The following is a 26,356-nucleotide window of genomic DNA, read 5'->3' on the forward strand; positions in this document are numbered from 1 at the left end:
CGAGACGTCTCGGTGACGCAATCCGAAAACGGCGACCGGGAAGAATGCGGGAAGTGAGTCTATTCCACAATAATATCCACCTACATTCTGCTCGGCTGACAAAAAGAGGCATATACAGGAGTTGGGTTAGGAAGTCATTCTGTACCCTACACCTTTTCTGCTCTCTCTCTCGAGCATCTTTCGAGGAACTTCCCATCCGGATAAAATGCGCTCCGAACGTGTCTCGACGAGTTCTTCGCCTCAAAACCACTTCGTTTCTACAGTTGGGGAATCGAAAAGTTACGGTGGCATTGGCAGACTGTTGTAAATAGTGAAGGAGAATATATTATTGATGATTAAAATCTCTGTTGTATGTATCTGTTGTGTTTATTAAACGTATGGAAAAATGCTACAAAATTGTGCACCAACCAAATAGGTACAATGATTGAGGGTGAACAAGATAGGGCAGTAGGCTGCAGCTACCATGACTGCCAGGGGCTGATGGTTGTGGTGGCAGTAGCAGTATATCTGTGTGTGTGTGTGTGTGTGTGTGTGTGTGTGCGTGGTGGGGGGGGGGGGGGGGACAGGGCAAGAGGAATGGACATGACCAACAAGACCTTCCCTCCCTCCCCCCCTCCCCTCAACAAGACCTCCCCCCCCCCCTTCTGGATCCATGCTGTTCTACGCCACCTACAATGTTCCAAAGCAACCACTGCTCTCTAAAGAATGAGAGAAGAAAAGTGGGTAATAAAATGGAAAAGCCAATGACAATAACTACATGTTCACACATGTACGGTGCCTTTACGTGCATATACATGCAAACACACTTCAAAATCCCACTCCATTTCTGCAGTGAAACATCATTATTTAAGACAATGCAAAAGAAATCATTGATCAGTCTGGGTGCAACATTCCCATATCAACCAGAATGACAGGTGTTAACCAGGAATGGTAGTTATTACTGAACCAACCAGTTTTTAGTTATATTGCTTCTTTTAACACCACTTTAACCTAACTGTTAAAATTGCTGAAAATAACTGGTTTCTGAAACAACTCATTTTTTATTTTCCATTCCTATTAGTTACTATAAAAAATGCAGAAACTGAAAAAAAGATTGAAAAACTTTGTCTGTTGCGGTTTCAAGACACACAGAATCAAAATATTAAAATAATAAATAAATAAAAAAAAACTTAGTCTGTCCACTATTTGTTGCTTTTCTTGAAAAGTGGTAAGTGTTCGAACACTATAAAAAAATCACCAGAATTCTTCTAATCATTCTATTTTTTGAAACTGCTCAAAAATCACGTTGTAACTGGGGATCATAGTATTATTTGTGGATTTACGATTAGTCAGTGCTGAAGGATGAAAACTGAGGTTGAAGAACTCTGTTCTTCATGTTATTTGTCCGTTATCAACAAGCACATAAAGGCAAATCGTGTACACACAGGCTGTAGGACAGCTACTTTCTATTTCTTTTGCATACTATGAATGAATGTTGTTAAGTTTTCAATTTATTACTGTTACCATAATATCCTTCCTCCTTCCCTGCTCCATAGAAATGGCAGCAAAGTCTTTAATATTTTAAAGCCAATGGAGCACTGTTCTTCATTGCTACATCACTTCATAAAAGCAGTTCCAGACAAGGATTGGTGCCATTCTGCAACACAGCGTACATCCGGCGATGTCAACAAGGAGTTACCATATAAACCATGTGGGGGGCTAAGTCCTGCACCCTGCATGTACACATGTAACCTTAAGCCACGACACAAAGGAACATCACTGTCTTAGCAGTGATGCACCAGTTCTTATCCCATGTGTTTGTTAGTAATTTCTGTTATTAAAAATAGCACTGACTGCTTATTTCCATTTACTATAATAACACAATATTTCACACCAATGCAAATTTTATGAACAAAAATTATCCTTTTTTGTAAAAAGGTTTATTCAGAAGCAAAAATTTTGGTAGTGCTGCTGTGGAACACAATATTTTGCCTCTTCAGTCGGTAAAATCTGTTATAACCGAGACCAAACAAACATTGAAAAATACCAGTTATTCTGACTCAAATACTGGTATCTGTTTTAGCCAGACAGTTTTTCCTACCATAGTGTCAATGCTCCATAACTAATACCGCTCCTCTCTCCCTCCCTCCCTCTGTCTCTCTCTCTCTCTCTCTCTCTCTCTCTCTCTCTCTCTCTCTAAGAACTGAACAACGTGTAGCAGTGAGGGGAGGGGGGGGGGGGGGGAGGAGGTTAAATGACAGTTGAAACTTTGCTCAGGAACCTGTTTTGCACCACATTTGTAAATAAATGCTAAACATGTGCACCAGCTGACAATGTTGTGAGATTTAATCTGAATAACATGTCCTCCTCCATAGATCTATGGACCACAAATGAACATTTTCTTCCCTTCAAAAATATCTATACTTGCAACTGACAGTTAAAGCTACAATATCGAGGGACGTCTCTCTTGGGGACATTCACAGTACTCGGGACTGGTGATGAATGCCTGCATACGATATGTCTGTGTTGTTTGAAATAATTCATCCTCTCGGGCACAACTATCCTGGCTTCGTGCAGGTACATCCAGAAATTTCCATATACACTGTCCGCTTTATGTCTGATCAATCTCACTGTCTCACATCTGCAGCGGGACTTTGAATTTCGCCGCGCTACACTCGTTCCCTCAGATAAAAATATCCCGTCGCAGCGGTATGAGCGCTCGACGGCAGAGAAAATACCAAAATTGTAACCTTTTTTGTTTTCTATCCGTTTTCAATTGTCTCTTGATAGCCGAAGCGGAAGGCAGACGTGATCTGATGAAGACATAAAAAAAAAAACTTATTAGCTAGTCTTGATCTGATTTTAATGTGTAGACGTATTGTGGAAGTTGTTAAGAAATTCGGAGGATGGAAGTAGCAAAGTAAATTAAATTGCATACAGTATCAAGACGATTTCTAATTGGTATAAATTAGTGATTCCTGGACGATTACAAGATTTCGGAGCAGACTTTTCACGCAGAAATGAAGGAGATTTTTGAAGACCTGGACGCCGCACGAAAGAAGACAAGTTAACCTGGTAAAGGATGAACTCTTATCTACGCCACTTCCCCCTGTCAGTTACATTTTGTTATTCTCTGTTTCTTTTCAGTAAGTTTTGTAGTGGGAATTGGTTTAACTTTTGCTCAAAAACGCCACAAGGACCACCCCAACAATAGCTTTTCTGTAATACGAAGTCCGATTTGCTTTTCATTCTTTCCCTTTTTTTTTCACGGTCATTAACGATTTAAAAAAAAAACCATTTTCACTTACGATTTCTTCCCACATTTTCAACCTTTTTTCTTTTTCTTTTCTTCTCTCTTTTCTTTTTTTATTAACCAATACACATCTCTCTCCTAGATTTCAAAAATATTTCTTGAACAACGCCCCATAAGATCAAATTCTCTTCCATAACTCTTGCAATTTAAGTGCTACTGTTTTGTATTTAAACTTTTATACCTCATTTTGTGTTCAAACTATCCTCTGCATATGCCTCTGGTCGTGAACATTTGCAATTTGCCAAGCTGTACACTGCATGCTTACACCGATGGGCCAAAACATTATTACCAGCTGTATAATAGTGTGTTGGTCCACTTTTCAAATGCAGTACAGCAGCAGTTCTGATTGGCACGGATTCTACAAGTCCTTAATGTGTTTCCAGAAGTACGGCGCACCAGATGTCTGCTCACAGGCCACTAAATTCCCGCAAATTATCGGATGGTGGTTTGTGGGCACGCAGCTGGTGCCCGATGTGTGTTCCTCTCCAAACCACGGCAGGATGAATTTGGCGTCGCGTTGTGGAGAGTTACCCAGCTGGAAGACGTCATTGCTATCAGAGAAGACTTCAGCCGTGAAGGTAAGCGCAGGGGTTCCAGAATTGTGTTCACATAGTACGCTGTTGTCACGGTGTATCCGAGTACTACCATACGTCTCACAGAAGCTCCACTCGTGCCCCACAGCACAATTCTACTCTGACCAGACTGCACTTGTGGCACGACGCACGTTCGAAGGAGCCATTTGTCAGAATAACGGCGTGTAAGGACCCAACCGTCGACCTGGTGTAGCGGGAAAAATGATTCATTTGACAGGCAACACATTTCTATCGATTCAAACTGAAATCTCAGTGATGCTGTGTCCACTGCAATCGAAACTCTCAATGTCGTTGGGTCAACACAGGTACACGCAGGGGGTCGTGTGAAGTGGAGCTACATGTTCAACAATGGCCTATGACACTGTGCTGCAAAACAGTTGTGCCTGCACCAGGATTGTACTGTGACATCAGACATGCCATGGATCACTGCCTATCCTGGGTTATACAGTGCAGTGAGGGGGGGGGGGATAAGGGGGGGGGGGACAGGGGGTAGGGGGGGGGTGCTCAGAGTTCTACATTTTGTGACAAGGTGTGGACATCCAGTACTGTACAGCTACTCGTTATTTCACAATCCTTCAAACACTTTCAAATGGTTCAAATGGCTCTTAGCACTATGGGACTTCACATCTCAGGTCATCAGTCCCTTAGAACTACTTCAATCTATCTAACCTAAGTACATCACACACATCCACATCTGAGGCAGGATTCGAACCTGCGACCGTAGCAGTCGTGCGGTTCCGGACCGAAGCGCCTAGAACCGCTCGGCCACCGCAGCCGGCTCGACCAGTTTCCACAGGTGCTTATGACACTAATACGCCAACAGACAAATAGCTTCGCCACTTACCAGCTGCAGCACCCTAACAGTGTGCCTTTTGCTAATACTACTCATATCAGTGAATTTCCGCATTTGTGCCCTGTATCTTCGCTATAATGACTACCCGTACGTCTCTCTTCCACTTATATTCTTTGCTTACCAAGTCACGTACCTGCAACACTGTCAGGTGGCATTCGACCTCACAGGGGCCAGTGGTCATAACAGTTCGACTCAGTGTAAATGACAAGCGGTACACTCGACATACACCGTGCTGCTACACCAGTACGGAGTGCTAAAGGAACACTCACCTGCCCGTCCTATCAGCGTCGGCCGTCGTCTCTGTCGCCACCTGCCCGTTACGAGGTTGCTCCGACGTGTCACCGCCCTCCTCCTCCTCCGCTTCGTCGAGCCGCGGGGGCGGCGAGTGACCCCGCCGTTGTAGCTGCGGCGACAGTCGGTCGCGATCGTCCGCCCCCTCGTCGGAGTCTACACTGCCGAGGCGTGCCAGCGTCCGCGACACGCCCCCGCCGGGGATGATGAGCGGGTGCTTCCGCTGGTGGCGCGGCTTGGAAGGCGCGGGAGGCCGCGAACGGTCGCGCGGTGGGAGCGGGATCGGGTTGGCTCCGTCGCTGGACGTCGGGCTCGGCGACGGTCCCTCGTCCTCCGAGCCAGTCTGCAACTGGCGAGGTGGCAGTAGGATACGAGGCTGGAAATGGACAAACTAGACAGCTGGAATTTTCCGATACTCTAAAACAATACACAGAGTCCACCTGCCGCACTTGCGATTTGAGCGCACCTACCGACTGAACTCTCCGGGTGCAACTGACGACCTGCCCTCACAGCTTTACTTCTCCCACTAACTCTCTACTTGTTTCCAAATGTTGCAGGAGATATCATCTCAGTGAGTTGAACCGATGCAAAACTCTCCGGCTTTCACCTGCATCAGTTTATTGAAATAGTGAGATGTTCTGACGAGGGTCACGACTGTTAGGTTTTTTTGGCTCAGTGGTCAGAATGTCGTCTCAGTCGTCCTTATAAAGCCGATAAAGAGTGGCAGGACTAACAGTGGCCTCGAAAAACAGAGGCGGTGGCTAGCAAGTGAGCTGCACCTGTCTCTCGTAACCGAGTCATCCTAGCCGAGATAAATCCAGACAGGATGTGGGAGTAGAGGCCGACTGACCGTACCGGAACAAATGCGCTCCCCCAGCTCTCACCCGCACTATAGCATGGGGAGGTGGTGGTCTGCTGTGCTGCATCATTTATATAAACACAGCTGTGAGACAGGTTTGACACTACACATACCTACACAGACACTTTCAATAGCACTCACTATGTACGCATCTGGATATGTACATTGAGGTGACAAAAGACACGGGACAGCAATATGCACATATAAAGATGGCAGCAGTATCGCATACCCGAGGTATAAAAAGGGCAGTGCAATGCCAGAGCTATCCTTTGCAGCCAGGTGACTGACGTGGAAAGCTTCCCCACACCACTGTGGCCTTACGATGGGGATTAACAGACTGTGAATGCATAATGGTAGTCGGAGCTAGACGCGTCGAACAAAGAGGTACTATAGTACAGCCAGATTAATCTTTAGAGCTGTCAGCAATTTTAAACACAATCTTTAATCCATTAAACTGGATATTCTAACAATGTCTCGTTCAGTAGAAGAGTGTAACTGGTCAATAAAAGATACAAAACACAGTTGTGGCCGTTTGCTAATACTTGTTTTAACAGTCATTCCTCCTGCAGGTAATGCCTGCTCTTTTAGAAAAACTATTGTTATTAATTTTTTAATATCTGGGAAATAGTTTCAGAACTAAAATTTGACCTGGGCACGATCTATGTGGCATGTGAACTGCTCAATTTTTGCCAGTTTGAGCAAAGGGTCACCACTACATTGCAGTTGATAATTGAAGTGAGACTAAAGAAAAATCAAGACACATTCATAGGACGACATGGAAAAAGCGTAAGCATTCTTATTAAACTTTTTCACCGTCACTAGACAAATACTTGCAAGTTAGCGTGCCCAAAAAAGTCTGTTATAATCGAGTTGTTGTTGTTGTTGTGGTCTTCAGTCCTGAGACTGGTTTTGTTGCAGCTCTCCATGCTACTCTATCCTGTGCAAGCTTCTTCATCTCCCAGTACCTACTGCAACCTACATCCTTCTGAATCTGCTTAGTGTATTGATCTCTTGGTCTCCCTCTACGATTTTTACCCTCCACGCTGCCCTCCAGTACTAAATTGGTGATCCCTTGATGCCTCAGAACATGTCCTACCAACCGATCCCTTCTTCTGGTCAAGTTGTGCCACAAACTTCTCTTCTCCCCACTCCTATTCAATACCTCCTCATTAGTTACGTAATCTACCCACCTTATCTTCAGCATTCTTCTGTAGCACCACATTTCGAAAGCTTCTATTCTCTTCTTGTCCAAACTATTTATTGTCCATGTTTCACTTCCATACATGGCTACACTCCATAAAAATACTTTCAGAAATGACTTCCTGACACTTAAATCTATACTTGATGTTAACAAATTTCTCTTCTTCAGAAACGCTTTCCTTGCCATTGCCAGTCTACATTTTATATCCTCTCTACTTCGACCATCATCAGTTATTTTGCTCCCCAAATAGCAAAACTCCTTTACTACTTTAAGTGTCTCATTTCCTAATCTAATTCCCTCAGCATCACCCGATTTAATTTGACTACATTCCATTATCCTCGTTTTGCTTTTGTTGATGTTCATCTTATATCCTCCTTTCAAGACACTGTCCATTCCATTCAACTGCTCTTCCAAGTCCTTTGCTGTCTCTGACAGAATTACAATGTCATTGGCGAACCTCAAAGTTTTTATTTCTTCTCCTTGGATTTTAATAGATACTCTGAATTTTTCTTTTGTTTCCTTTACTGCTTGCTCAATATACAGATTGAATAACGTCGGGGAGAGGCTACAACCCTGTCTTACTCCCTTCCCAACCACTGCTTCCCTTTCATGTCCCTCGACTCTTGTAACTGCCATCTGGTTTCTGTACAAACTGTAAATATAATCGAGTGAGGTTTGCTAATGAAATGAAAATAAAAACTGTGTTTCTTGTTTATTGTTGTAAAAAAGATTATATACTTTGTTTGTGTCAATTTGTGATACAGAGTTTTCAGAGCAATGGCGTACAGCCACATACTGAGACAGTGCGCCTGGAAACTTGCCACTGTGTGCACCTGCCCCAGAGTTCCTAACGCTCTGGCCAACCCATCTCCGAGATTCGAAGGCTTCGTAACGGCGATTATGATTCCGTGAAGGGACTCGATGCAAAAGAGATTTTTTTTTTTTTTAAGAAGATCATCATTATTATGTGGGATTTTGGTGTAGCAAGATCTATAAATGCTTACAACTGACAAATAAATGAGTCAAGTTTTCACAAAAGTCTTACCTAAAATAGTTTGAAGTTCACCCACGTAGCTTATTCACAAAGACAGAAAAGAAAATAGAAAGGAAAATCAGTACCAACATTCAGATAACTGTCATAGCAGTTGTGCTCGTTCCAGAACACATTGACAGAACATTTTCTTTGTGGCAGGAAGGAGGAGAGCCCTCTGTAAGTATTAAAATTACTTCTGCCTCCCTTCTTATTTACTGGCTGTGCCAGTTGAGTTTTCCAATCATTCAAATTTTTCTCACCTGTAATTACTATTAGGTTGGTGCACATATGTTCATATCATTTTTGTTTTGCGTGTTGGTATCCGAGTTGCTGTGTTTGTTATTCGATTGTCATTTTTTATTTGTGGTTCACTGTTGCTATTTAAGTGTATATATTGTCATTTTGTCATCTGGAGATAGTGAGTGGAGCTGTGACTAGAAATGTAGTGCCACATGGAGAAACCGGCACTATTCCGACATATTCTTCTGCTCGAATTAAATACAGGGCTGACAGCAGTGGAGGCAGTCAGAAACATTTCCACCATGTATGGGTATAATACCATTGTACGGAACACGGCAATAAAATGGTTTTTGCATTTTAACGAGGATAGCTTTGACGCTAGTGACAACATTTGCATACAATGGGGAAGGTTCAAAAACCATGTGTATGGGTACTGCTTGCTCTAAGCCAACATCACAAGAATTAGCAGGTGGCCATATGAGCAACTCTGCTTCCTCGTCATCCTTCGGCTTGCCAACAACATTGACCATTCCTATTACTGATGATGAGAAATGGCGTCTTTTTGGTCCACAGCCCGTGGTCTTGCGGTAATGTTCTCGCTTCCCGAGCGCGGGGTCCCAGTTCGATTCCCAATGGGGTCAGGAATTTTCACGTGCCTCGGGATGACTGGGTGTTGTTGAGTCGTCATCATCATCATCGTCCATCCCCATTACGGTCGGAGGAAGGCAATGGCAAACCACCTCCACTAGGACCTTGCCTAGTATGGCGGTGCGGGTCTCCTGCATCGCTCCCTACGCTCTGTGAAGGACTATGGGACTTCATCATCATGATCAATCATCCTAAAATAAGGAAAAGAAAGGAATGGCTGAACCCAAACAAATCAGCAAGTCCTGGTACAAAGACCAGCGCACATCCACAAAAGATTAAGTTATGCATTTGGTGGAACAGCGATGATGTGGTGTACTATGAATTGCTTCTCCCCAAGTGTAGCAGGGTGTCTACGTGGACAAGGAAAAAAATTCCAGGATTTTCCGGTTAAAAATACACTTTCTCCCGGGCGAAAATACAGTTTTTCCGTGTTAAGTGACCGTATACTACTCCTTGGCACTGTAAAACTCATCAATCCTTTGAATGTTTATGGTTTTATATACCGACGTAGAATTTCCCGCCACTTTAGAAAACGAAACACAGGGGGGAAAAACCACGTTTTGAAACACCTCTGATGTGCAGCAATATGTATGCTGCATATTTTTGTATTACGAAGGTATAAATTCGAATTCCAGCAAATACCACATGTTACTTTTCGAAGCATTGAAATCGAGATTGCGAAGCCCTTTTGTAAGCCGCTCATAACTCATGTCACGTGATCTCGCCAGCTGATGACGGCATAGGACACGTGATGTAGTCAGCCAATAGTAATATCACTCTTAAGTAGCGCGAAAACACAAATAAGAAAAGTTAATGGTTTAAATTAATATACATAGCATTCACATATAATATTGGTCTCCAACATTAATAAGCTGGAAGAGAAGCTAAGCTTCCACATATAATGTTGATCTTTTCTGCGCGTGATACACTTTAAGATACATCACACAAATGTGACAGTAAAATTTTTAATAACGACGTAAATGTGTGACCTTCTGAGCTCGAAATTCTTCTAAATGGCCGTCCTCAAAGAGTTGATTTTTAAATGAGAGTTAAACGCTCCGTAATTTAAGAAATTAATCGTACATTCTCCCACATAGTTCATCTTGCGTGTAAGGAAATGTAACGCTTTTCAATCCACCGTTCGCAATATTCTCCCGCTACCTGTTAGAAATAGGTTCGTTCCAGCAGTTGCAAGAGAGCGCCAGATAAAAGGCGTCAACGCCCGATGACGCAGGAAGGCCACGTGTAAAACATTAAAAGATCTTACATTATGTCATAAAAGAAACAAGACATCAAAGGATACTTCAAGAGCATCGGAATTTCGTGAACCATACTAAAATGCTTAATTCGGCTTAAAGTGCACATTGGTATGTCCAGATTCGGATATACATTTTCTAGGAGTACCAGTATTGTATTATCACATGTTTGGTTCTTTATTATGGCATAATGTCATACGTGCAATTGAAGTCAGCGAACAGTTGAAACCAGCCAACAGTGTGAAATTTAACAGTTCGTTTCAAATAAACTGACTGCCTCAGCAGAAAAGATTAATAAAGGCCAAATCTCTTTAGCAAACCGACAAAGATAACTTCATTGTTCTGCAACGCGATTAATGCTTGACTGTCAGAAAGGTGGAAATAAAATCTGAAACAAATGACATATTTCAGCCGTCCGTAATTATGCGAAAGTATTTTAATTCATTTGATAACTCCCGGCCGCAAAAATCCGTTTGTTGTCATTTAACGTGAGAGCAATAAACGAAGAGGAAACAACAAAATCACTGAACATAAAGACAGGTCACGTGGAGACGGCCCACCTCCCCACCACAACTCAGACTGCTTTGTGCATCAGGCCCGGATTTACTATATTTCCGAACCGGGGCAATATTAGGTAGTGCCGCCAAGCCACACTTCTGTAACAAAAAGCGGGAGAAGGTACTACTCATAGGCGACTCAACTACGCATGCACAAGATCCCGTCCGCAACTGCTCAAAGAAATCTAATTTAAACAGTTGTCACGTCACACTCATCGGATGCAATTTGTTGTTATGAAGCATAGCAAGTAGACTTGGCCACTGTTTCTATGTTTCGATACAGTGTATCGATACGTGGAACTGTTTCAGTGTTTCGAAACATTGGTGTTTCATTCCGCCCCTGTCTCGCATAACCGGACCAGATTCGATCTCGAGCCAGACACAGAAACTGTATCGTTGTTTCAAAGTAAGGCTGTTTCAGTCCACCTGTGCTTGGAACGGGCTAATTGTATCGAAACAGGGATGTTTCATTCCGCTCTGTGTCGGACGAGATTCGGGCTCGGCACAGGTACTGAAACACAACATACCACTTCGTGAAACACTTTCAAGAGTGTCGAAATCTTTTTGACATGTAATAGCATGAAGCTTAAGATATCCGAAAATAAAGCTTCGTTTCTAGCTGACTGTCCTATTCCGAAATGGCGTAACATCTGCTTTATAAACACTAACCAAACAATAAAACAACGCATACTATTCACATTCAAAATAATAAATATGTGAAAATCATTCAGTTAAATTACACTTTTTTCATAACATACGTTTCTCTGGTCATCCACAGTAATCATATTAAGAAACGCAAGTAAGCCTACAACATTTTGAATAAAAAAAGGGCGTAGAGTGACAGTTATTAGACATATACATAAATTTGATGTAGGTATAATTGCATCTGTTTGACATATCACTGGGAAGCATGGTGAATTTATAGTAACGGTTCGAAACACCTTGAAAGACAATTTTTTTGTTATATTTTGTTACTTATTCGAATTATTTGGCATTATTTGTGAGTCTATAGTCACTGCCTATTATCCACAATGATTCCCTTTGTGTGCATGGAAATTAGCAAGATGGGTATATTACCCATACTAACGGAATGTGGGAATCATAGTAGCATATCCGTTGTTTCTGCAGTTTGCTCCCACCTCCAGATCCGTTCGTGGTGGTTCTTCTGTGTTCAGCTATGGCTGTCCTCAGCCAATTGAAAAGTGTGAAAGTCACACGACACGAAAGCAGCGCATTTGCTGCAGGAAATACGAAATTGCCAAGACGCCTAAGTGATAGTTTCATACTTTCTACGATATGATTAGCGCTCTCGCACCTCATTTATGTTTATGTGGACATACTTATACAGTAGACATTCAAGATGATAAAATGTGTAGATTTATTAGATTACAAAACACAAACTGTTTCACTGTTTCGAAACAGCGTATCGAAACATTACATCGTACTGTTTCATTTGTTTCGAAACAGTTACGTGTTTCAGTTTGCCCATCTCTAATAGCAAGGTCTTTCAAAAGCCTTTGACACATTTTGCTGTTGGCAGACGCTTGTATGAACATTGTGTTTTGTTACTGTATACGGCACATTTCCTTTGCAACTTAACTTTATTTTAAGTTTTTTTTCTTTTTTTTTCCCTCGTTCATGTTTCGTTGCTGCAGTGTTATTCTGCAGTAGCGGGGTACAGTAATATCCTTTGTTAGAGTATTGGTTCTTACCACTCAAAATCACAAAAATTTAAAAGAAAACTAAAATAACGAAAAATTCCCGGAATTGCAAACAATTCCCGGGTTTTTCCCGGTTTTCTCCAGGATGAAAAAATTCGCGGGTTTTTCCCGGATCTCCCGGTTGTCCCGGCTCGTATACACCCAGTGTAGCCATCACTGTTGAGATTTATTGTCAACAACTGAGATGTCTTGCTGAGACATTCCAAGAAGGACGACTCTGGAGGACTCCGCGAAGTGATGCTACTCCACGATAATGCCCACCGGCATTCTGCTACACTGACAGCAAACATTATACAGGAGCTGGATTGGGAAGTCTGCCCGCACGCAGATTATTCACCTAACATTGCATCCTGAAATTTTCACCTTTCCTGCTCTCTATCGAGGAATCTTCCGTGAACTTCCATTTCGGATAACAATGCGCTCTGAACATAGCTCGACGAGTTCTTCATCTCAAAATCTTGCTATTTGTACGAGGTGTGGCTAGAAAAAAACCGGACTAGTACTGGTGAAACAATAAAACGAATGCAATAAGGCTGAAAGTCGCGTGGCCTGTCACGTGACTCTCGCTCCGCCTACTGCTCGAGTTTCATCTGCCTCCTGCACTCAGTCTGCCCGTGGCGTCTGTTTTAAGTAGTTGACGTTTTGTCTGTGCGTCGGAAAATGTCGAGTGTACAGAAAGAACAGCGTGTTAACATCAAATTTTGTTTCAAACTAGGAAAATCTGCAAGTGAAACGTTTGTAATGTTACAACAAGTGTAAGGCGATGATTGTTTATCGCGAACACAAGTGTTTTGAGTGGTTTAAACGATTTAAAGATGGCCGCGAAGACACCAGTGATGACACTCGCACTGGCAGACCATTGTCAGCAAAAACTGATGCAAACATTGAAAAAATCGGTAAACTTGTTCGACAAGATCGCCGTTTAACAATCAGAGCAGTGTCTGAGTTAACAGGAGTTGACAAGGAAAGTGTTAGGCAGATTCTTCATGAAAGTTTCAACATGAACAAAGTGTGTTCAAAAATGGTTCCAAAGTGTCTCACAATTGAACAGAAGGAACGCCGAAGAATGATTTGTTCTGACATCCTGGAAAACATTGAAAGTGATCCCACCTTCTTACAAAATGTTATTACTTGCGATGAATCGTGGTTTTTTACTTACGATCCCGAAACTAAACGCCAATCGATGCATTGGAAAACTCCTGGTTCTCCACGACAAAAAAAAGCACGAATGTCAAAATCGAAATTCGAGGCAATGATGATTATTTTTTTTTTTTTTTTTTTTTTTTTTGACATCAAAGGGATTGTGCACATTGATTGGGTACCAGAGGGACAAACAGTGAATCAGCATTACTACATTAGCGTCCTGGCTACCGTACGTGAGCGAGTACGGAGAAAACGGAACGATTTGTGGAGAAAAAAAGTCATGGATCCTTCACCGAGACAATGCCCCAGCTCACAGTGCGTTGTCAGTGAAGACGTTTTTGGCAAAACACAACATTCCCATCTTAGATCATCCACCCTACTCACCTGATTTGGCCCCCTGTGACTTTTTTCTTTTCCCTAAAGTCAAGTCAGCTTTGAAAGGAACTAGATTTGAGACTGTTGAAGCAGTAAAAGAAAAAGCGACGGAAGTAATGTATGGACTTACCGAAAATGATCTGCAGCATTGCTACGAACAGTGGAAAATTCGTATGGAGCGGTGTAGAGACCGAGGAGGAGAGTACATTGAAGGAGATAACATGAAATTGTAAATAATTGTAAATAAATGTTTTTTCCAGCATGAGTCCGGTTTTTTTCTAGCCGCACCTCTTACAATCGCAGTTTTGAGAAGTTACGCCAGCATTGGCAGACTGCTGTAAACAGTGATGAGACTACATTATTGATGACTTACAGGGTGTCCAGAAAAGGACTCCTTGATTTCTAAATTAAATATCTCGAAAACAAAGATCAATAGAGGAATGCAGTAAACGGTATGTTTATTGTGAAAGCTGTAAGAAGTTTATACAGCAGTTTGAAGTAATACGAGGGCTATCCACAAAGTACATGACGTTTTGGAATTAAAAATAAATAAAGTATTGGAAATTTTTTTTATTATATACAGATGAAAGCCACACTTAAATACTACTTTTCTACATAGTTGCCATTTAAAATAAGGCACCTATCGTAGCGATGGACGAGCTCGGAAATTCCTTCGTCGTAAAATTCGGCCGCCTGCGCCTTCAACCACGTGGTTACCTATTCTTGAAGCTGTGCGTCGTCATCAAAACGCTGCATAGCCAACCACTTCTTCATTGCTGGGAATAAGTGGAAGTCGCTCGGCGCCAGGTCGGGACTGTACGGCGGATGAGGAAACAACTCCCACTTAAAAGGTTCGAGAACTTCACGAGTGGCATTTGCCGTGTGGGCCCGGGCGTTGTGAATCGGCAAGATCTTTGAGCCCAACTTTCCCCTGCGCTTGTTTTGTATTGCTCTTCCGAGGTTGTGCAGAGTTTGGCAATACGTTTGAGAGTTTATTGTGTTGCCTCTTTCCAGGAAATCCACAAAAATCACACCTTTTCTGTCCCAAAAGACAGTCGCCACGTGGTTGAAGGCGCAGGCGGCCGAATTTTACGACGAAGGAATTTCCAAGCTCGTCCATCGCTACGATAAGTGCCTTAATTTAAATGGCAACTATGTAGAAAAGTAGTATTTAAGTGTGACTTTCAGATGTATATAATAAAAAAAAATTCCAATACTTTATTTATTTTTAATTCCAAAACGTAATGTACTTTGTGGATAGCCCTCGTAGTTACAAAAGCTGCTAACAGATGGCGCTGTAATCGCCTAGTATAAATAGTGATCCGAAGCCCAGAGCGATCAGTTCCACTATTGAAACGTGAAAGGAGGTTAGCGTACCGAAGGAAGAGATTAAAACCGTGTACTCCATTGAACAACGCGTTTTTCTGGTGCTAGAGTACCACGGGTTAGAAGAGAGTCCTACGGCAACAAGGCGAAGTTTTCAAGCACGATTTAATGTTCCAAAAGGACCCGATGCGAAAACCATTCGTACGCTCTTCGCAAAATTTCAACGAACAGGCAGCGTAACTGATGATCTAGTGGGGCATGTTGGCCGCAAGCAAACCGCAGTTACGCCTGAAAATATCGCCACAGTTTCTGGAATTATTCAGCGAAATCCAATGTCATCCGTCCGTAGAATTGCATCTGAGACTGGTTTGAAGCGTTCCGGCACGCAGAAATTACTGAGAAAGAGCCTACACATGTTTCCATTCAAAATTCAAACGCACCAGGCCGTACCCATACGAGCTGTGCAACAAAGGGTTGCCTTTGCTAATCAGATGCACACAATTATTGATAGTGAAGAATTTGATGTTGGCTGCATCTGGTTTACAGATGAAGCACACTTCCGCCTGAATGGATACGTGAATAATCAGAACTGGCGATTTTGGGGTTCCGAAAAGGCATATTGATGTGAAGCGAAACCACTGTATTCTCCTAAAGTTACTGTGTGGGCTGCAGTATGCAGCAGAGGCATTACTGGCCCTTTTTTCATTCGAGAAACGGTCACTGGTGCACGTTGCGTTGCAATTTTGGAACAATTTGTCGCCACACAGCAAGCGTTAGAGGATCTACCAGGTACTGAACGGTTTATGCAAGATGGAGCCCGACCACATCGGACCGAACAAGTGTTTCGCTTTCTTGAGGAATACTTCTGGAATCGTGTCACTGCTTTGGAATATCCCAAATTTACTGGTGCAGGCACGGATTGGCCTCCATATTCGCCGGATTTGACTCCCTGTGACTTTTTTTTTTTGTGCGGCACAGTGAAAGACATGGTCTTCCCGAAGCATCCCGCCACGCTGGACGAACTCGAATCGGCGATCTCTGTGGCAAGTGAATCCATCACAAAATGTGATGGAGAATTTCATTCTTCGGTTGCGCCACCTCTGTAGTGCCAATGGTGAACATTTTGAAAACATTGTGATGTGATTGTTTGCAAAGATTGTTTTCATACGATTATTTCACTTATGTATGCTGATATGTGCTGTACAGCATACAGCGCCTTCAGTTAGCAGCTTTTGTAACTATTATTTCAAACTGCTGTATAAACTTCTTACAGCTTTCACAATAAACATACCGTTTACTGCATTCCTCTATCGATCTTTGTTTTCGAGATATTTAATTTTGAAATCACGGAGCCCTTTTCTGGACACCCTGTAAGTCTCTGTTATATGTATCTGATGTGTTTATTAAACTTACAGAAAATGGTATGCAGGTATGCACCAACCTAATATTAATTTAATGTGGTGACAGGGTACACAAGCATTTCGTTAAGCTATAACCGTACTGCGGAATGATACCTACCACAGAGAAGGTGGCAGAAGCCGGCACTCACCTCCCTGCTACGAGGTCTCCCCTGCGCCGGGGGCGGAGGCGGTGCTCCGAGGGCCCTGGGCGCCGGCAGTGGCTGCGGCTGCTGCGCCCCCCGCGGGCGCCGAACGGCCACCGGCAGCGGCCCCGACCGCAGCAGCCGCAGCGGGTTGGAACCGGCATCACCGGAGACCGCGGTCCCCACGCCCGGCACCGGCACAGTTACTGCCGCAGCGGGAGCCTCCACCAGAGTCGTGTAGGCGGCACGCGCCTCCTCAGTCAGAGACGACTGCATACCCCGTACGACGTGGCGAGTGGACGCCGCAGTCCGAAGTTGCACCCACCGCGACAACAGTTATTTCCGCAGTAGTGTGTGGGTAACGCGTCGGAGCGTACCAGTGTTCGGACACCGCACGTCCGACAGTGGTGACGGTACCACACAGTTTTTGAGTGCGCACAGCAAATATGTAATACAGTTCACATCAAATTATCACGACACGTGGCCACACGAAGTCATATTGCGGAGTTAAGCAACAGAAAATACAGCCGCCATTCCAACAAAAATTACAACATTTTTTAAAAAGTAATTTGTATAAAATATTAAACATAATTAAGAAACACAGAAAAATTCCAATAGGTATTACAACACAGACAACACATTTTTTCGTTGTTCCATTTGTGAAATGTTGACGACACATATTACAATTCGAAAATGTTCGGTCGGTACGTATCACAGTCGATTGAGCAACAATTTTTCAGAGATCCGTTTTAAGTGCAGATGAGGCGACAGGAAGTGGTGAATCGTACACCCAGTTTCCACAGCAGCAGGAGGTGTACGGCAGAAAGTGCGGCGAGGTGGACCGCAGGCGTTCCGCAGCCGGAGGTGTCGCCAGATTCCCGTGCGAGCCAATTTGGAGGAATCGGAGGTTCGGGGAGGAGTGGGAAAGGTGGAAATTGCAAAAAAAAAAAGAGAAACAAAATTCAAAATAAAATGAAGGATAGTAAAGATAAAAATCAGAAAATGAGAACGAAACAAATTTATATTGTTGCAGAAAAAGAAAAACAAAAACGAATCAAAAATTTAAAAAAAGTAAAAATTAAGAACAAAATGAATAGATACAGTAGACGGAAGGAGAGTGGCCACACGGTGTACAGCACCGTTCGGCCAAAATTGGAGGAAGAGAGAAGAACAGAAATTGGGGTACAGGGAGGGAAGTCAATGGAAAATTACAAGCTTCTTCAAAATGTGTGCAAAGAGACTGAGAACAAGTACATCTCACCTCAGATTAGTGCCGTGCTGACAGATTTCACCCGTTATAGTTCTACAGTAATAAAACAATGCCCACAATTGATCATTCTAGTAAAACTCACTCACCATTCAACCATTTGCCTTTCATTTCCAACCTTCGGTCACTCGACAGATAAAAGTGCCCAGAGTTGTGTAATGTGACATTTCAGATAATCAGACCTCCAAGTTGGAAAGCAATTTAGTTCATCTTGCTCTGCAAGCGTGTGCACTCCGTTCACGCATGTTAACACATACTGTCTAGCACTCCACGTTTATGTAGATGTGCAACTCCGTTTGGCTCAATCGGAGTTGTGGTCGGAGTGTCAGCAGGGCACCAGAGGCAAAGAGAATATCCTAGACTAATAATAAGATAAAATCTGCCTCACTGCTTAAGGCAGTCATCTGCACAATATTTAACAAGGAAGTTAAACAATATACGAATCTTGCACAACAATCTACTATGCTGAGAAAATACGCTACTGGTATGAAAGCGTTACATTAATATATTAAATAACGTCTGAGGAATGGGGAAAAGGAATTAATAAAGTCTCAAGCCTAGTATGTGCAAAAAATCATCAAAGCCACTAACAATTAAAAAAAATGACTATTTTACTTTCAGCAAACTTATGATAATTCTACACAAAATAATTTTCTAAAATTTTAATAAGCCTGTGAAATTGCACAGGAAGACTAAAACAATTGGCAAGCCACGTTCTGTGTAACTGACCACACAACTCAACACATTTCATGCGTGGGAAAGTTTCTATAAAGAAAGAAAAAGATGAGCTCTCAAAACTATTTAGCAATTCAGTACCACTAATTATCAAAATGTAATTTAACAGTATGACACACTACTTATTTCTAGGTACAATCCAAAGGAATCACAATGTCTACTTCGCAGATGCCACTACGGGGATTTTATTACTACATTTGTTTACCTACTACAACCAAACACTAAAGGAGTTTGTTATTCCCAGTTAGTGTGAACAAAAAAGTGTAATATGGCTTCACAGTTGTGGCCAACAGAAGCTGTTTTCTCATGAAATGAAACCGAAAAAAAATGTCTGAAAAGGACGGAAATTTGGGCACGAACTGGAAACGAATGCAGGCACTTCCTTTTCTACAAGCTGTGCACACAGTTCAATAGGTAGCTCCACGACACTAATAACCGGCAAATGCAATAGTATTTGTTATTGTAAGACGATCCCCTTGCTCGTTTGCAAAGAGAAAATGAATGATAAAATGGTGCCGTACTGTTCCTGCTAAATTAAAAATTTCCAAATGTAAAACAAGCAACGGCATGCTGCTTTCATGTGGATACACTGACAGAGATGGCAACCAACCACAGTTTCAAGCAGCGGGGCATTGCAGAATGTGTAGGTATACAGACAGTACCCTCGTTATTGGCTGCGTTACAATGGGCACACATTCCGGAAGAAGTCAAACTTTCTGAGCAAACTGTTTACATTCTACACAGACAACTGTAAATGTTTTTCCAATTCCCAGAGGTACAGAGTTAGTGAGCTGAACTAAATATAAACCTTTTAGAAGATTAATAAAGGTATTTACTCTGAATGACATAAAAAAGGAAGACCTGTTGGTGTGAATCTGCATTTTACCAAGCTCAAGAGCAGCAAAAATTATGCTTAACATCCCAGCCAGATTAAACCCCAGTTCGGAGCACGACCATAACCGAGATTCACACTCTCCTCACTCAATTTCCTGCATCCCACAGCTCGACCCAAAGGCATCCACCCGAGCGAGGTGGCACAGTGGTTAAAGGACTCGACGGGTCGTAAGGAGGACGAAAGGAAGGAGAATTGAGGTTTAAAGTCCCGTCAATGGTGTGGTCATTAGCATACGAGCACAGGCTTAGATCAGTGGAAAGAAACTGACAGTGTCTTCGTCAATGCCGCCACACGGCAATTGCACAAATGGATTCTGGAGAGCCACACAAAACCTACCCCTGGAGTTTCTAAATGACAACGCAGTTTGACAAGTGGTAGAATTTGTAAACTTTATTTGTGTTGCTGCAGTTTCAGCTGTCCACCCATTTTTAAATTGATAAAGTTAAGTTTTTCCCCTCCTTCCTTGCCGGCACCCTTTATCGAGCCGACGGTGGGTCGGAATTGGTAACCTCCAGTTTCACAGTGAACCAACCATACCTGTACATAGACTAGCGTTAGCAATGGTTTCACCAATCCTTAGGGCATTATGAAACTAGTGTTGCTGCTCTGCCCTCCAGGGGAGAAATCTGTCTACCTATTCCGTCTGCGTGCAGTGTAATTGCACGGTGAAAAATAACATCATTTTTCAAAGTTATTTTAATTCTTTTGGGCCTGCAGCATTATATATTACTTTTAAGAACATTATACATATATTAAGGTTAACAATTCTGCTATGTTCAAAGACTTTTTAATAAAATGTGATTTCCTGGTGCTAAAAATCCCTTCGTCTCAATCGTCATTATCAAGTTATTTCCAAAACACAATATTAACACTGTTGCTGTCTAATAGCTTGTATTGCTGTGTACCGCAGATTAAATTTTTATCCTATAGACACTGGTACGTGAAGTATCAGCAATGCAATTTGTTGTCAATCAATATATGATAAGATCAATTTAATATTTTAATAAACTTTACAGCTGCCAAATTTACAAAATTCTTACTGAATAGTGACCAGCAACAAATTCCACTACTGCCAAACTTCAGAAAATATTAAATAGGACTTACCCAGTATTAATCAGCAATCACATATCTAGAGAATAACAATTTTGTCCGTACTACACCTTCACTATGCAGCAATACAAGCTATTAAATAACAACAGCATTAATGATGCATTATGGAAATAGCTTGATAATGGCTGTGGAGGCGAAATTAATTTAAAGCACCAGAAAATAACATCTCATCTCAATAAAACATCTCTGAATATAGCAGTATTTTGCCTTACTATGCATATAATGTTTTTCAAAGTGTGTAACTGATGCAAGATGTGGGTGCCAACCCGGTATTTACCTAATTTGATGTTGAAAACTGCCTAAAAACCACATCCTGACTTGCCAGCACACCGAGCTCTGTCACTGACCTGCAAGATAGGTTTTATCTGGGGCCAGAGTGCCTTTCTATGTCCTGGACTTGGGTGGTTTTAAATGAGCTCAAATAGCTGGCCCAGTTTTGAATGCCTGAACTAAAGCAACAAAATTAACAGATATTTTGATATGCCAGGTTGTGGGCAGTGTTGCTGCATACTAGAGGAAAAATCTGAGGGTTGTTTTTGACACTGAGTAATTTTTGACAACCTATCTTCCAATGGAACTAGTTTTAGTCAAATGTTCAAATGTGGCCCAACATCAGAAACAGCAATTACACAAAGTTTATATAGTCAACCAGTTGTCGAGCCATGTTGTCACTAAGAAAATTCATTGTTGACGGGGACCCACAGGCCGCAAAATTACTAAACGTGTGTGTCCAGTTTGGATTTGAACAGGCACCCTCTGGAACACGACTCGAGTTTATCAACACAATGCCAGTTTGCATTCACGGAAGAGGCATTAAAATATGTCTCCAGCCTTCCAGGTTTAGGTTTTCTGTGGATTCTTCGGAAATGAGCAGGAAGACAATGCATGCAGAGCACACGCAGTTTGTATTCTTTCTTCTTGTCCTTTTTCCCTCCAAAGGTTGTGTTCCATATCTAATGCCATCTTCGTGGACACATTGTTACGCCCTAATCTTTGTTTAATCAAACACACATTTGATACCTTTGCTCCATGACTGTATGTTCAAAAAATATATAAAAATACAATGTAAGAAGTCACTACATTTAAAAGTTTTTTTTCCCCTTCATTTAATGTGCGTTTTGGAGGCTTTGCTTGGACATCAGGTAAAACCTCCAGTATTCAGTTGAGGTGCATTACACTAGTGCCACCAATGATGTCAAAATATCTACAACATTTTAAAATGGTCATTTTGATTTCCTAACGCTTTTTTGGTAGTTGGGTATGGTTACCCATAGACAAAAAGCATTCTGCAATTAAAGAAATAAACTTAAAACATCCTATAGATGTTTTAACATAAGAGATGTGGAAAGAGAATTACAGGCTGTAGGTATATAAATGAAGGAATTATAGTTTTAACTTTCAAAAAGAAAAGAAAACACTTGACTGTCATTGCAGTACATGCATCTAACAGCAGCAAACAAGAGGAGTCTATAGATTTCTGAGACAAACTGCGTTCAGTTTTGGAAAAGTATAACAATAAGCATGAAATAAGATTGACAGAAGATTTAAAAACAAGAGTAGGGAATATACATGTTCACAAAGATGCTGGGGACAGTAGGAGCAGACATGATAAATGGAAGATTGCTTAGTGATTTTGTTTCTTTTAACAATCTAAAGATAATCAACACTTTCTTCTGCAAAAAAGATATTCATAAGTACATACAGTTAGCATGAGTATTTAAGCCTCCTATTGAATACATTGAACTTTAAAGTTGGATCAGTTTGGATTCCAGAGAAATGTCAAATGTAGGAACACATGAGGTAATGCTGACCCTACGACTTTTAATAGAAAATAGGTTCAGGAAAGACAAACCTAAGTAGCATTTGTAGACTTAGAGAAAGTTTTTAACAGTGTTGACTGGAATATTCTCTTTCACATTCTAAAGGTGGTGGGAGTAAAATACAGTGAACGAGAGGCTATTTACAGTTTGTACAATAACCACATGGCAGTTGTAAGAGTCAAGGGGCTCAAAAGGGAAGCAGTGGTTTAGAAGGGAGTGAGACAGGATTGTAGCCTATCCCTGATGCTATTCAATCTGTATATTGAGCAAGGAGTAAAGGAAACAAAAGAAAAATCAAACAATGGAAAATCCAGGATGAAATGAAGCTAAAGAAAAATTCTGAATAGGAATTAAAAGTCCAGGGAGAAGAAACAAAAACTTTGAGGTTTCCCAATGAGATTGTAATTCTGTCAGAGATAGCAAAGGTCTAGGAAGAGCAGCTGAATGGAATGGGCAGTGTCTTGAAAGGAAGACATAACACGAACATCAAAAAAAGCAAAATTAGGGTAATGGAATGTAGTTGAATGCTGAGGGAATTAGATTAGGAAATGAGACAGTTAAAGTAGGAGATGAATTTTGCTATTTTGGAAGCAAAATAACTGATGATGGTCAAAGTAGGGAGGCTACAAAATGTGCACTGGCAATGGAAAGAAAAGATATTATGAAGGAGAGAAATTTGTTAACATCGAGTATAGATTCAAGTATCAGGAAGTCCTTTCTGAAAGTATTTGTATGGAGTGCAGCCATGTATGGAAGTGAAACATGTACAATAAATAGTTTAGACAAGAAGAGAATAGAAGCCTTTGAAATGAGGTGCTATTTAAGAATGTTGAAGATTAGATAGGTAGACCACGTAACTAATGAGAAGGTACTGCATAGAATTAGTGAGTGTGAGAAATTTGTGGTACAACCTGACTAAAAGAAGGAATCAGTTGGTAGGGCACATTCTAAGGCATCAATGGAACACCAGTTTAGTACTGGAGGGGAGCATGGGGAGGGGGGCAGGGGGGGGGGGAGACCAAGAGGTGAATACAGTAAGCAGATTCAGAGAGATATAGGTTGCAGTAGTTACTCGGAGATGATGAGGTTTGCACAGGATAGAGTAGCATGGTCAGCTGCATCAAACCAGTCTTTCGACTGCAGACCACAACAATAACAGCTTTAAAGGAAAATTGGAAGGATTGTAAAAATACAGAAACTGCAGTTAAGAAAGCACTGAGGAAGCATTGGAAAAAAGATATGAAGGAAAGCAAATCAAGCAGCAAAAGGAGCTTGTCATGAATCTTGCAATAGGTTCAAAACCTTCATAGAAGATTATATTCACAAAAGGCAAATGACAGCTTATAAAGTTATGAAACTGCTCAGTCAAGAAGAAAAAGAAGCTACTCGAATAAATAACGTACAACAAGCAAAATCGATAGAACATTATAGGAACTCATGGTGTAAAGAAACATGCTCCACAGAGAATAAAGAGGATGAAACTGAAATAGGATCAGTAGATGATTTATGTATGGATGAATTAAGAGAAGTTATCAGCCCTGTAAAGAATAGGGAAGCTACTGCTATGGATGGCATAAATACTGAACTGCACATTATTATATTTATTTTAATATGTGCTGGAGAAATGCGGCTATTCCAGAAGCATGGTTACATGCAAAGGTAATATTGTTTAAAGAAGGAGATAGCAATAATTATGAGAACTATAGAGGAATTAGCTTACTGGACACAGCATATAGAGTTTATGCAAGAATAGTGAACAACAAATTACTGGTTATAGATTAGACTTTATTAGGCGAAGAACAAGTGCGATTTCGGAGGGGCAGATCAAGAACGGATGCAGCATTTGTAATTAAATTGATCAAAAAATGGAGAGTACAATAGGGAAACCCATTCAGCATTCAAGGAATGCAGTAATGTTGAAAGAAAGAAAGAAAGAAAGAAAGAAAGAAAGAAACTGTGGAGAATTATGAGGGAAAGAAGATACACACAACTCCTCATAAATGTTTTACGAAGTCTGCAAAACAAAGAAACATAATTTTAGGTGTAACTGACACTCTTAACACAGCCTATAGCCACAAACAAAGGAGTCAGTCACGGATGCAGCATTTCACCCACACTTTTTAAGGTTTATTTAGATGATACAATCCAGAAATGAAAGAAAATATTTGGCAGGATAATTCAATTAACGGTAATTCCCGCTTCAGTTACCTTTATATGCAGATGACACCACACTGCTGGTGGAGAATATAGATGGCCTACAAAGGGGAATATATTTATTAGCCAAGATTTGTGAAGAGTGTCATTTGATGACTTCAGAAGACAAGATCAAACTGATGGCCTTTCATGACATACGAGTATTAAGTTATTTGGGATAATTTTTTATTGAGCGATTTTGCTCAATTTAACAAGAGCATCATCAGAAAAAGTGGAATTTACAGTGCCTTCTCTCACTGCATAGAAACATGAAGAAGACAGAGGAGAAGTTAACAAAATTTGCAAATATATATGGGAAAAATAAACAAATGTCTCAACAACAAACTGAGCAAACAAACAAGACAATGACAGTTGCAATACTTAGTTATGAAATGAAACATGGGTTATACATAAATGCCAAGGAAGTAGCATACAAGCAACAGAAATGAGATTTCTAAGAGCAGCAATGTGATACACAGGAGCTGACATGTTTTAAAATTCAGAAATTAGGCAAGAACTGAATATATTTAATCTTTTTAATAAAATACAAGAAAATAGGAGACACTAGAATGAACATCTTGAAAGGAATAGTGGAGAAAGACTGTCTTTACAGATAAGAAACTTGAAGACAGTTGGGAGAAATCAAGGAAGACCGAGGAAGCAATGGGTATCATAACAAGCAAAACAAGAAAAAGGCATAATGCTTGCACTGATGATCACGATGATGATACCAGTTTGACGTCATTGGTTTCCCAGGTGCAATGCATCTCAACTGAACACCACTAGTGCCACATGAAAACTGAGCTAAGCCTCCAAAGTCCACCTTAAATGGAGGGGAAAAAACTTTGAAATATAGTGACTTCATTATGTCACGTTTTCATCTGTATGCCAATTTTTATTCCCCCAAAAATTTAGTCTGCATAAATATCTGCATTACTTTCTCATACACTTTACAAGCTTGCCGGAATAGCACCAGTGGTAAGGACGAAATAGCAGAAGGTTGGGTTGGGTTTCAGAACAAGTCAGTTCCTCTGAATCAGAGTTTGGAGGGAAACTAACTTCCACAATAGGTGAAATGGAAGAGGCATACGGAAGGGGTGAAGTTCCCAAGGCAGCCATCTACGTAATATTTGTATGTAAAAGATTAATTATTAATTTTTCCTGATTCGATGCTTGGAGACTGGCTAAACAGAGAGACACATGTGTTTGAGTACAACAGTCTTTACCTTCAGAAGTTTTATTTTTTCCTCACATTTTCTCAATTAGACCAGACACCCATTCAGGAATGAATATTTCAAACTATAATTGAGTCCCCACAGTTGAAAATCAGGAGATAGGTGCTGGCAGATTTTAAACAATGAGGACAGTACTGCATAGTTCGATCGGTAATAGCACTACCTCCAGA

General features: G+C 41.3%; 1 protein-coding gene across 1 annotated transcript in view; it reads right to left on the reverse strand.

Moving 5' to 3' along the window:
• Nucleotides 1–26,356, reverse strand: part of LOC126212752 (uncharacterized) — a 408,628-nt gene that overhangs the window by 71,925 nt on the left and 310,347 nt on the right. The window contains exons 18-19 of the mRNA XM_049940160.1: nt 16,938–17,018; nt 5,008–5,378 (exon numbers count right to left, since the gene is read on the reverse strand). Of these exons, the coding sequence (XP_049796117.1) occupies nt 5,008–5,378; nt 16,938–17,018 (452 nt within the window). The remainder of the gene's footprint in view (nt 1–5,007; nt 5,379–16,937; nt 17,019–26,356) is intronic.

The sequence above is a fragment of the Schistocerca nitens genome, chromosome 11, assembly GCF_023898315.1.
Source record: "Schistocerca nitens isolate TAMUIC-IGC-003100 chromosome 11, iqSchNite1.1, whole genome shotgun sequence".
NCBI classification, from domain to species: Eukaryota; Metazoa; Arthropoda; class Insecta; order Orthoptera; family Acrididae; genus Schistocerca; species Schistocerca nitens.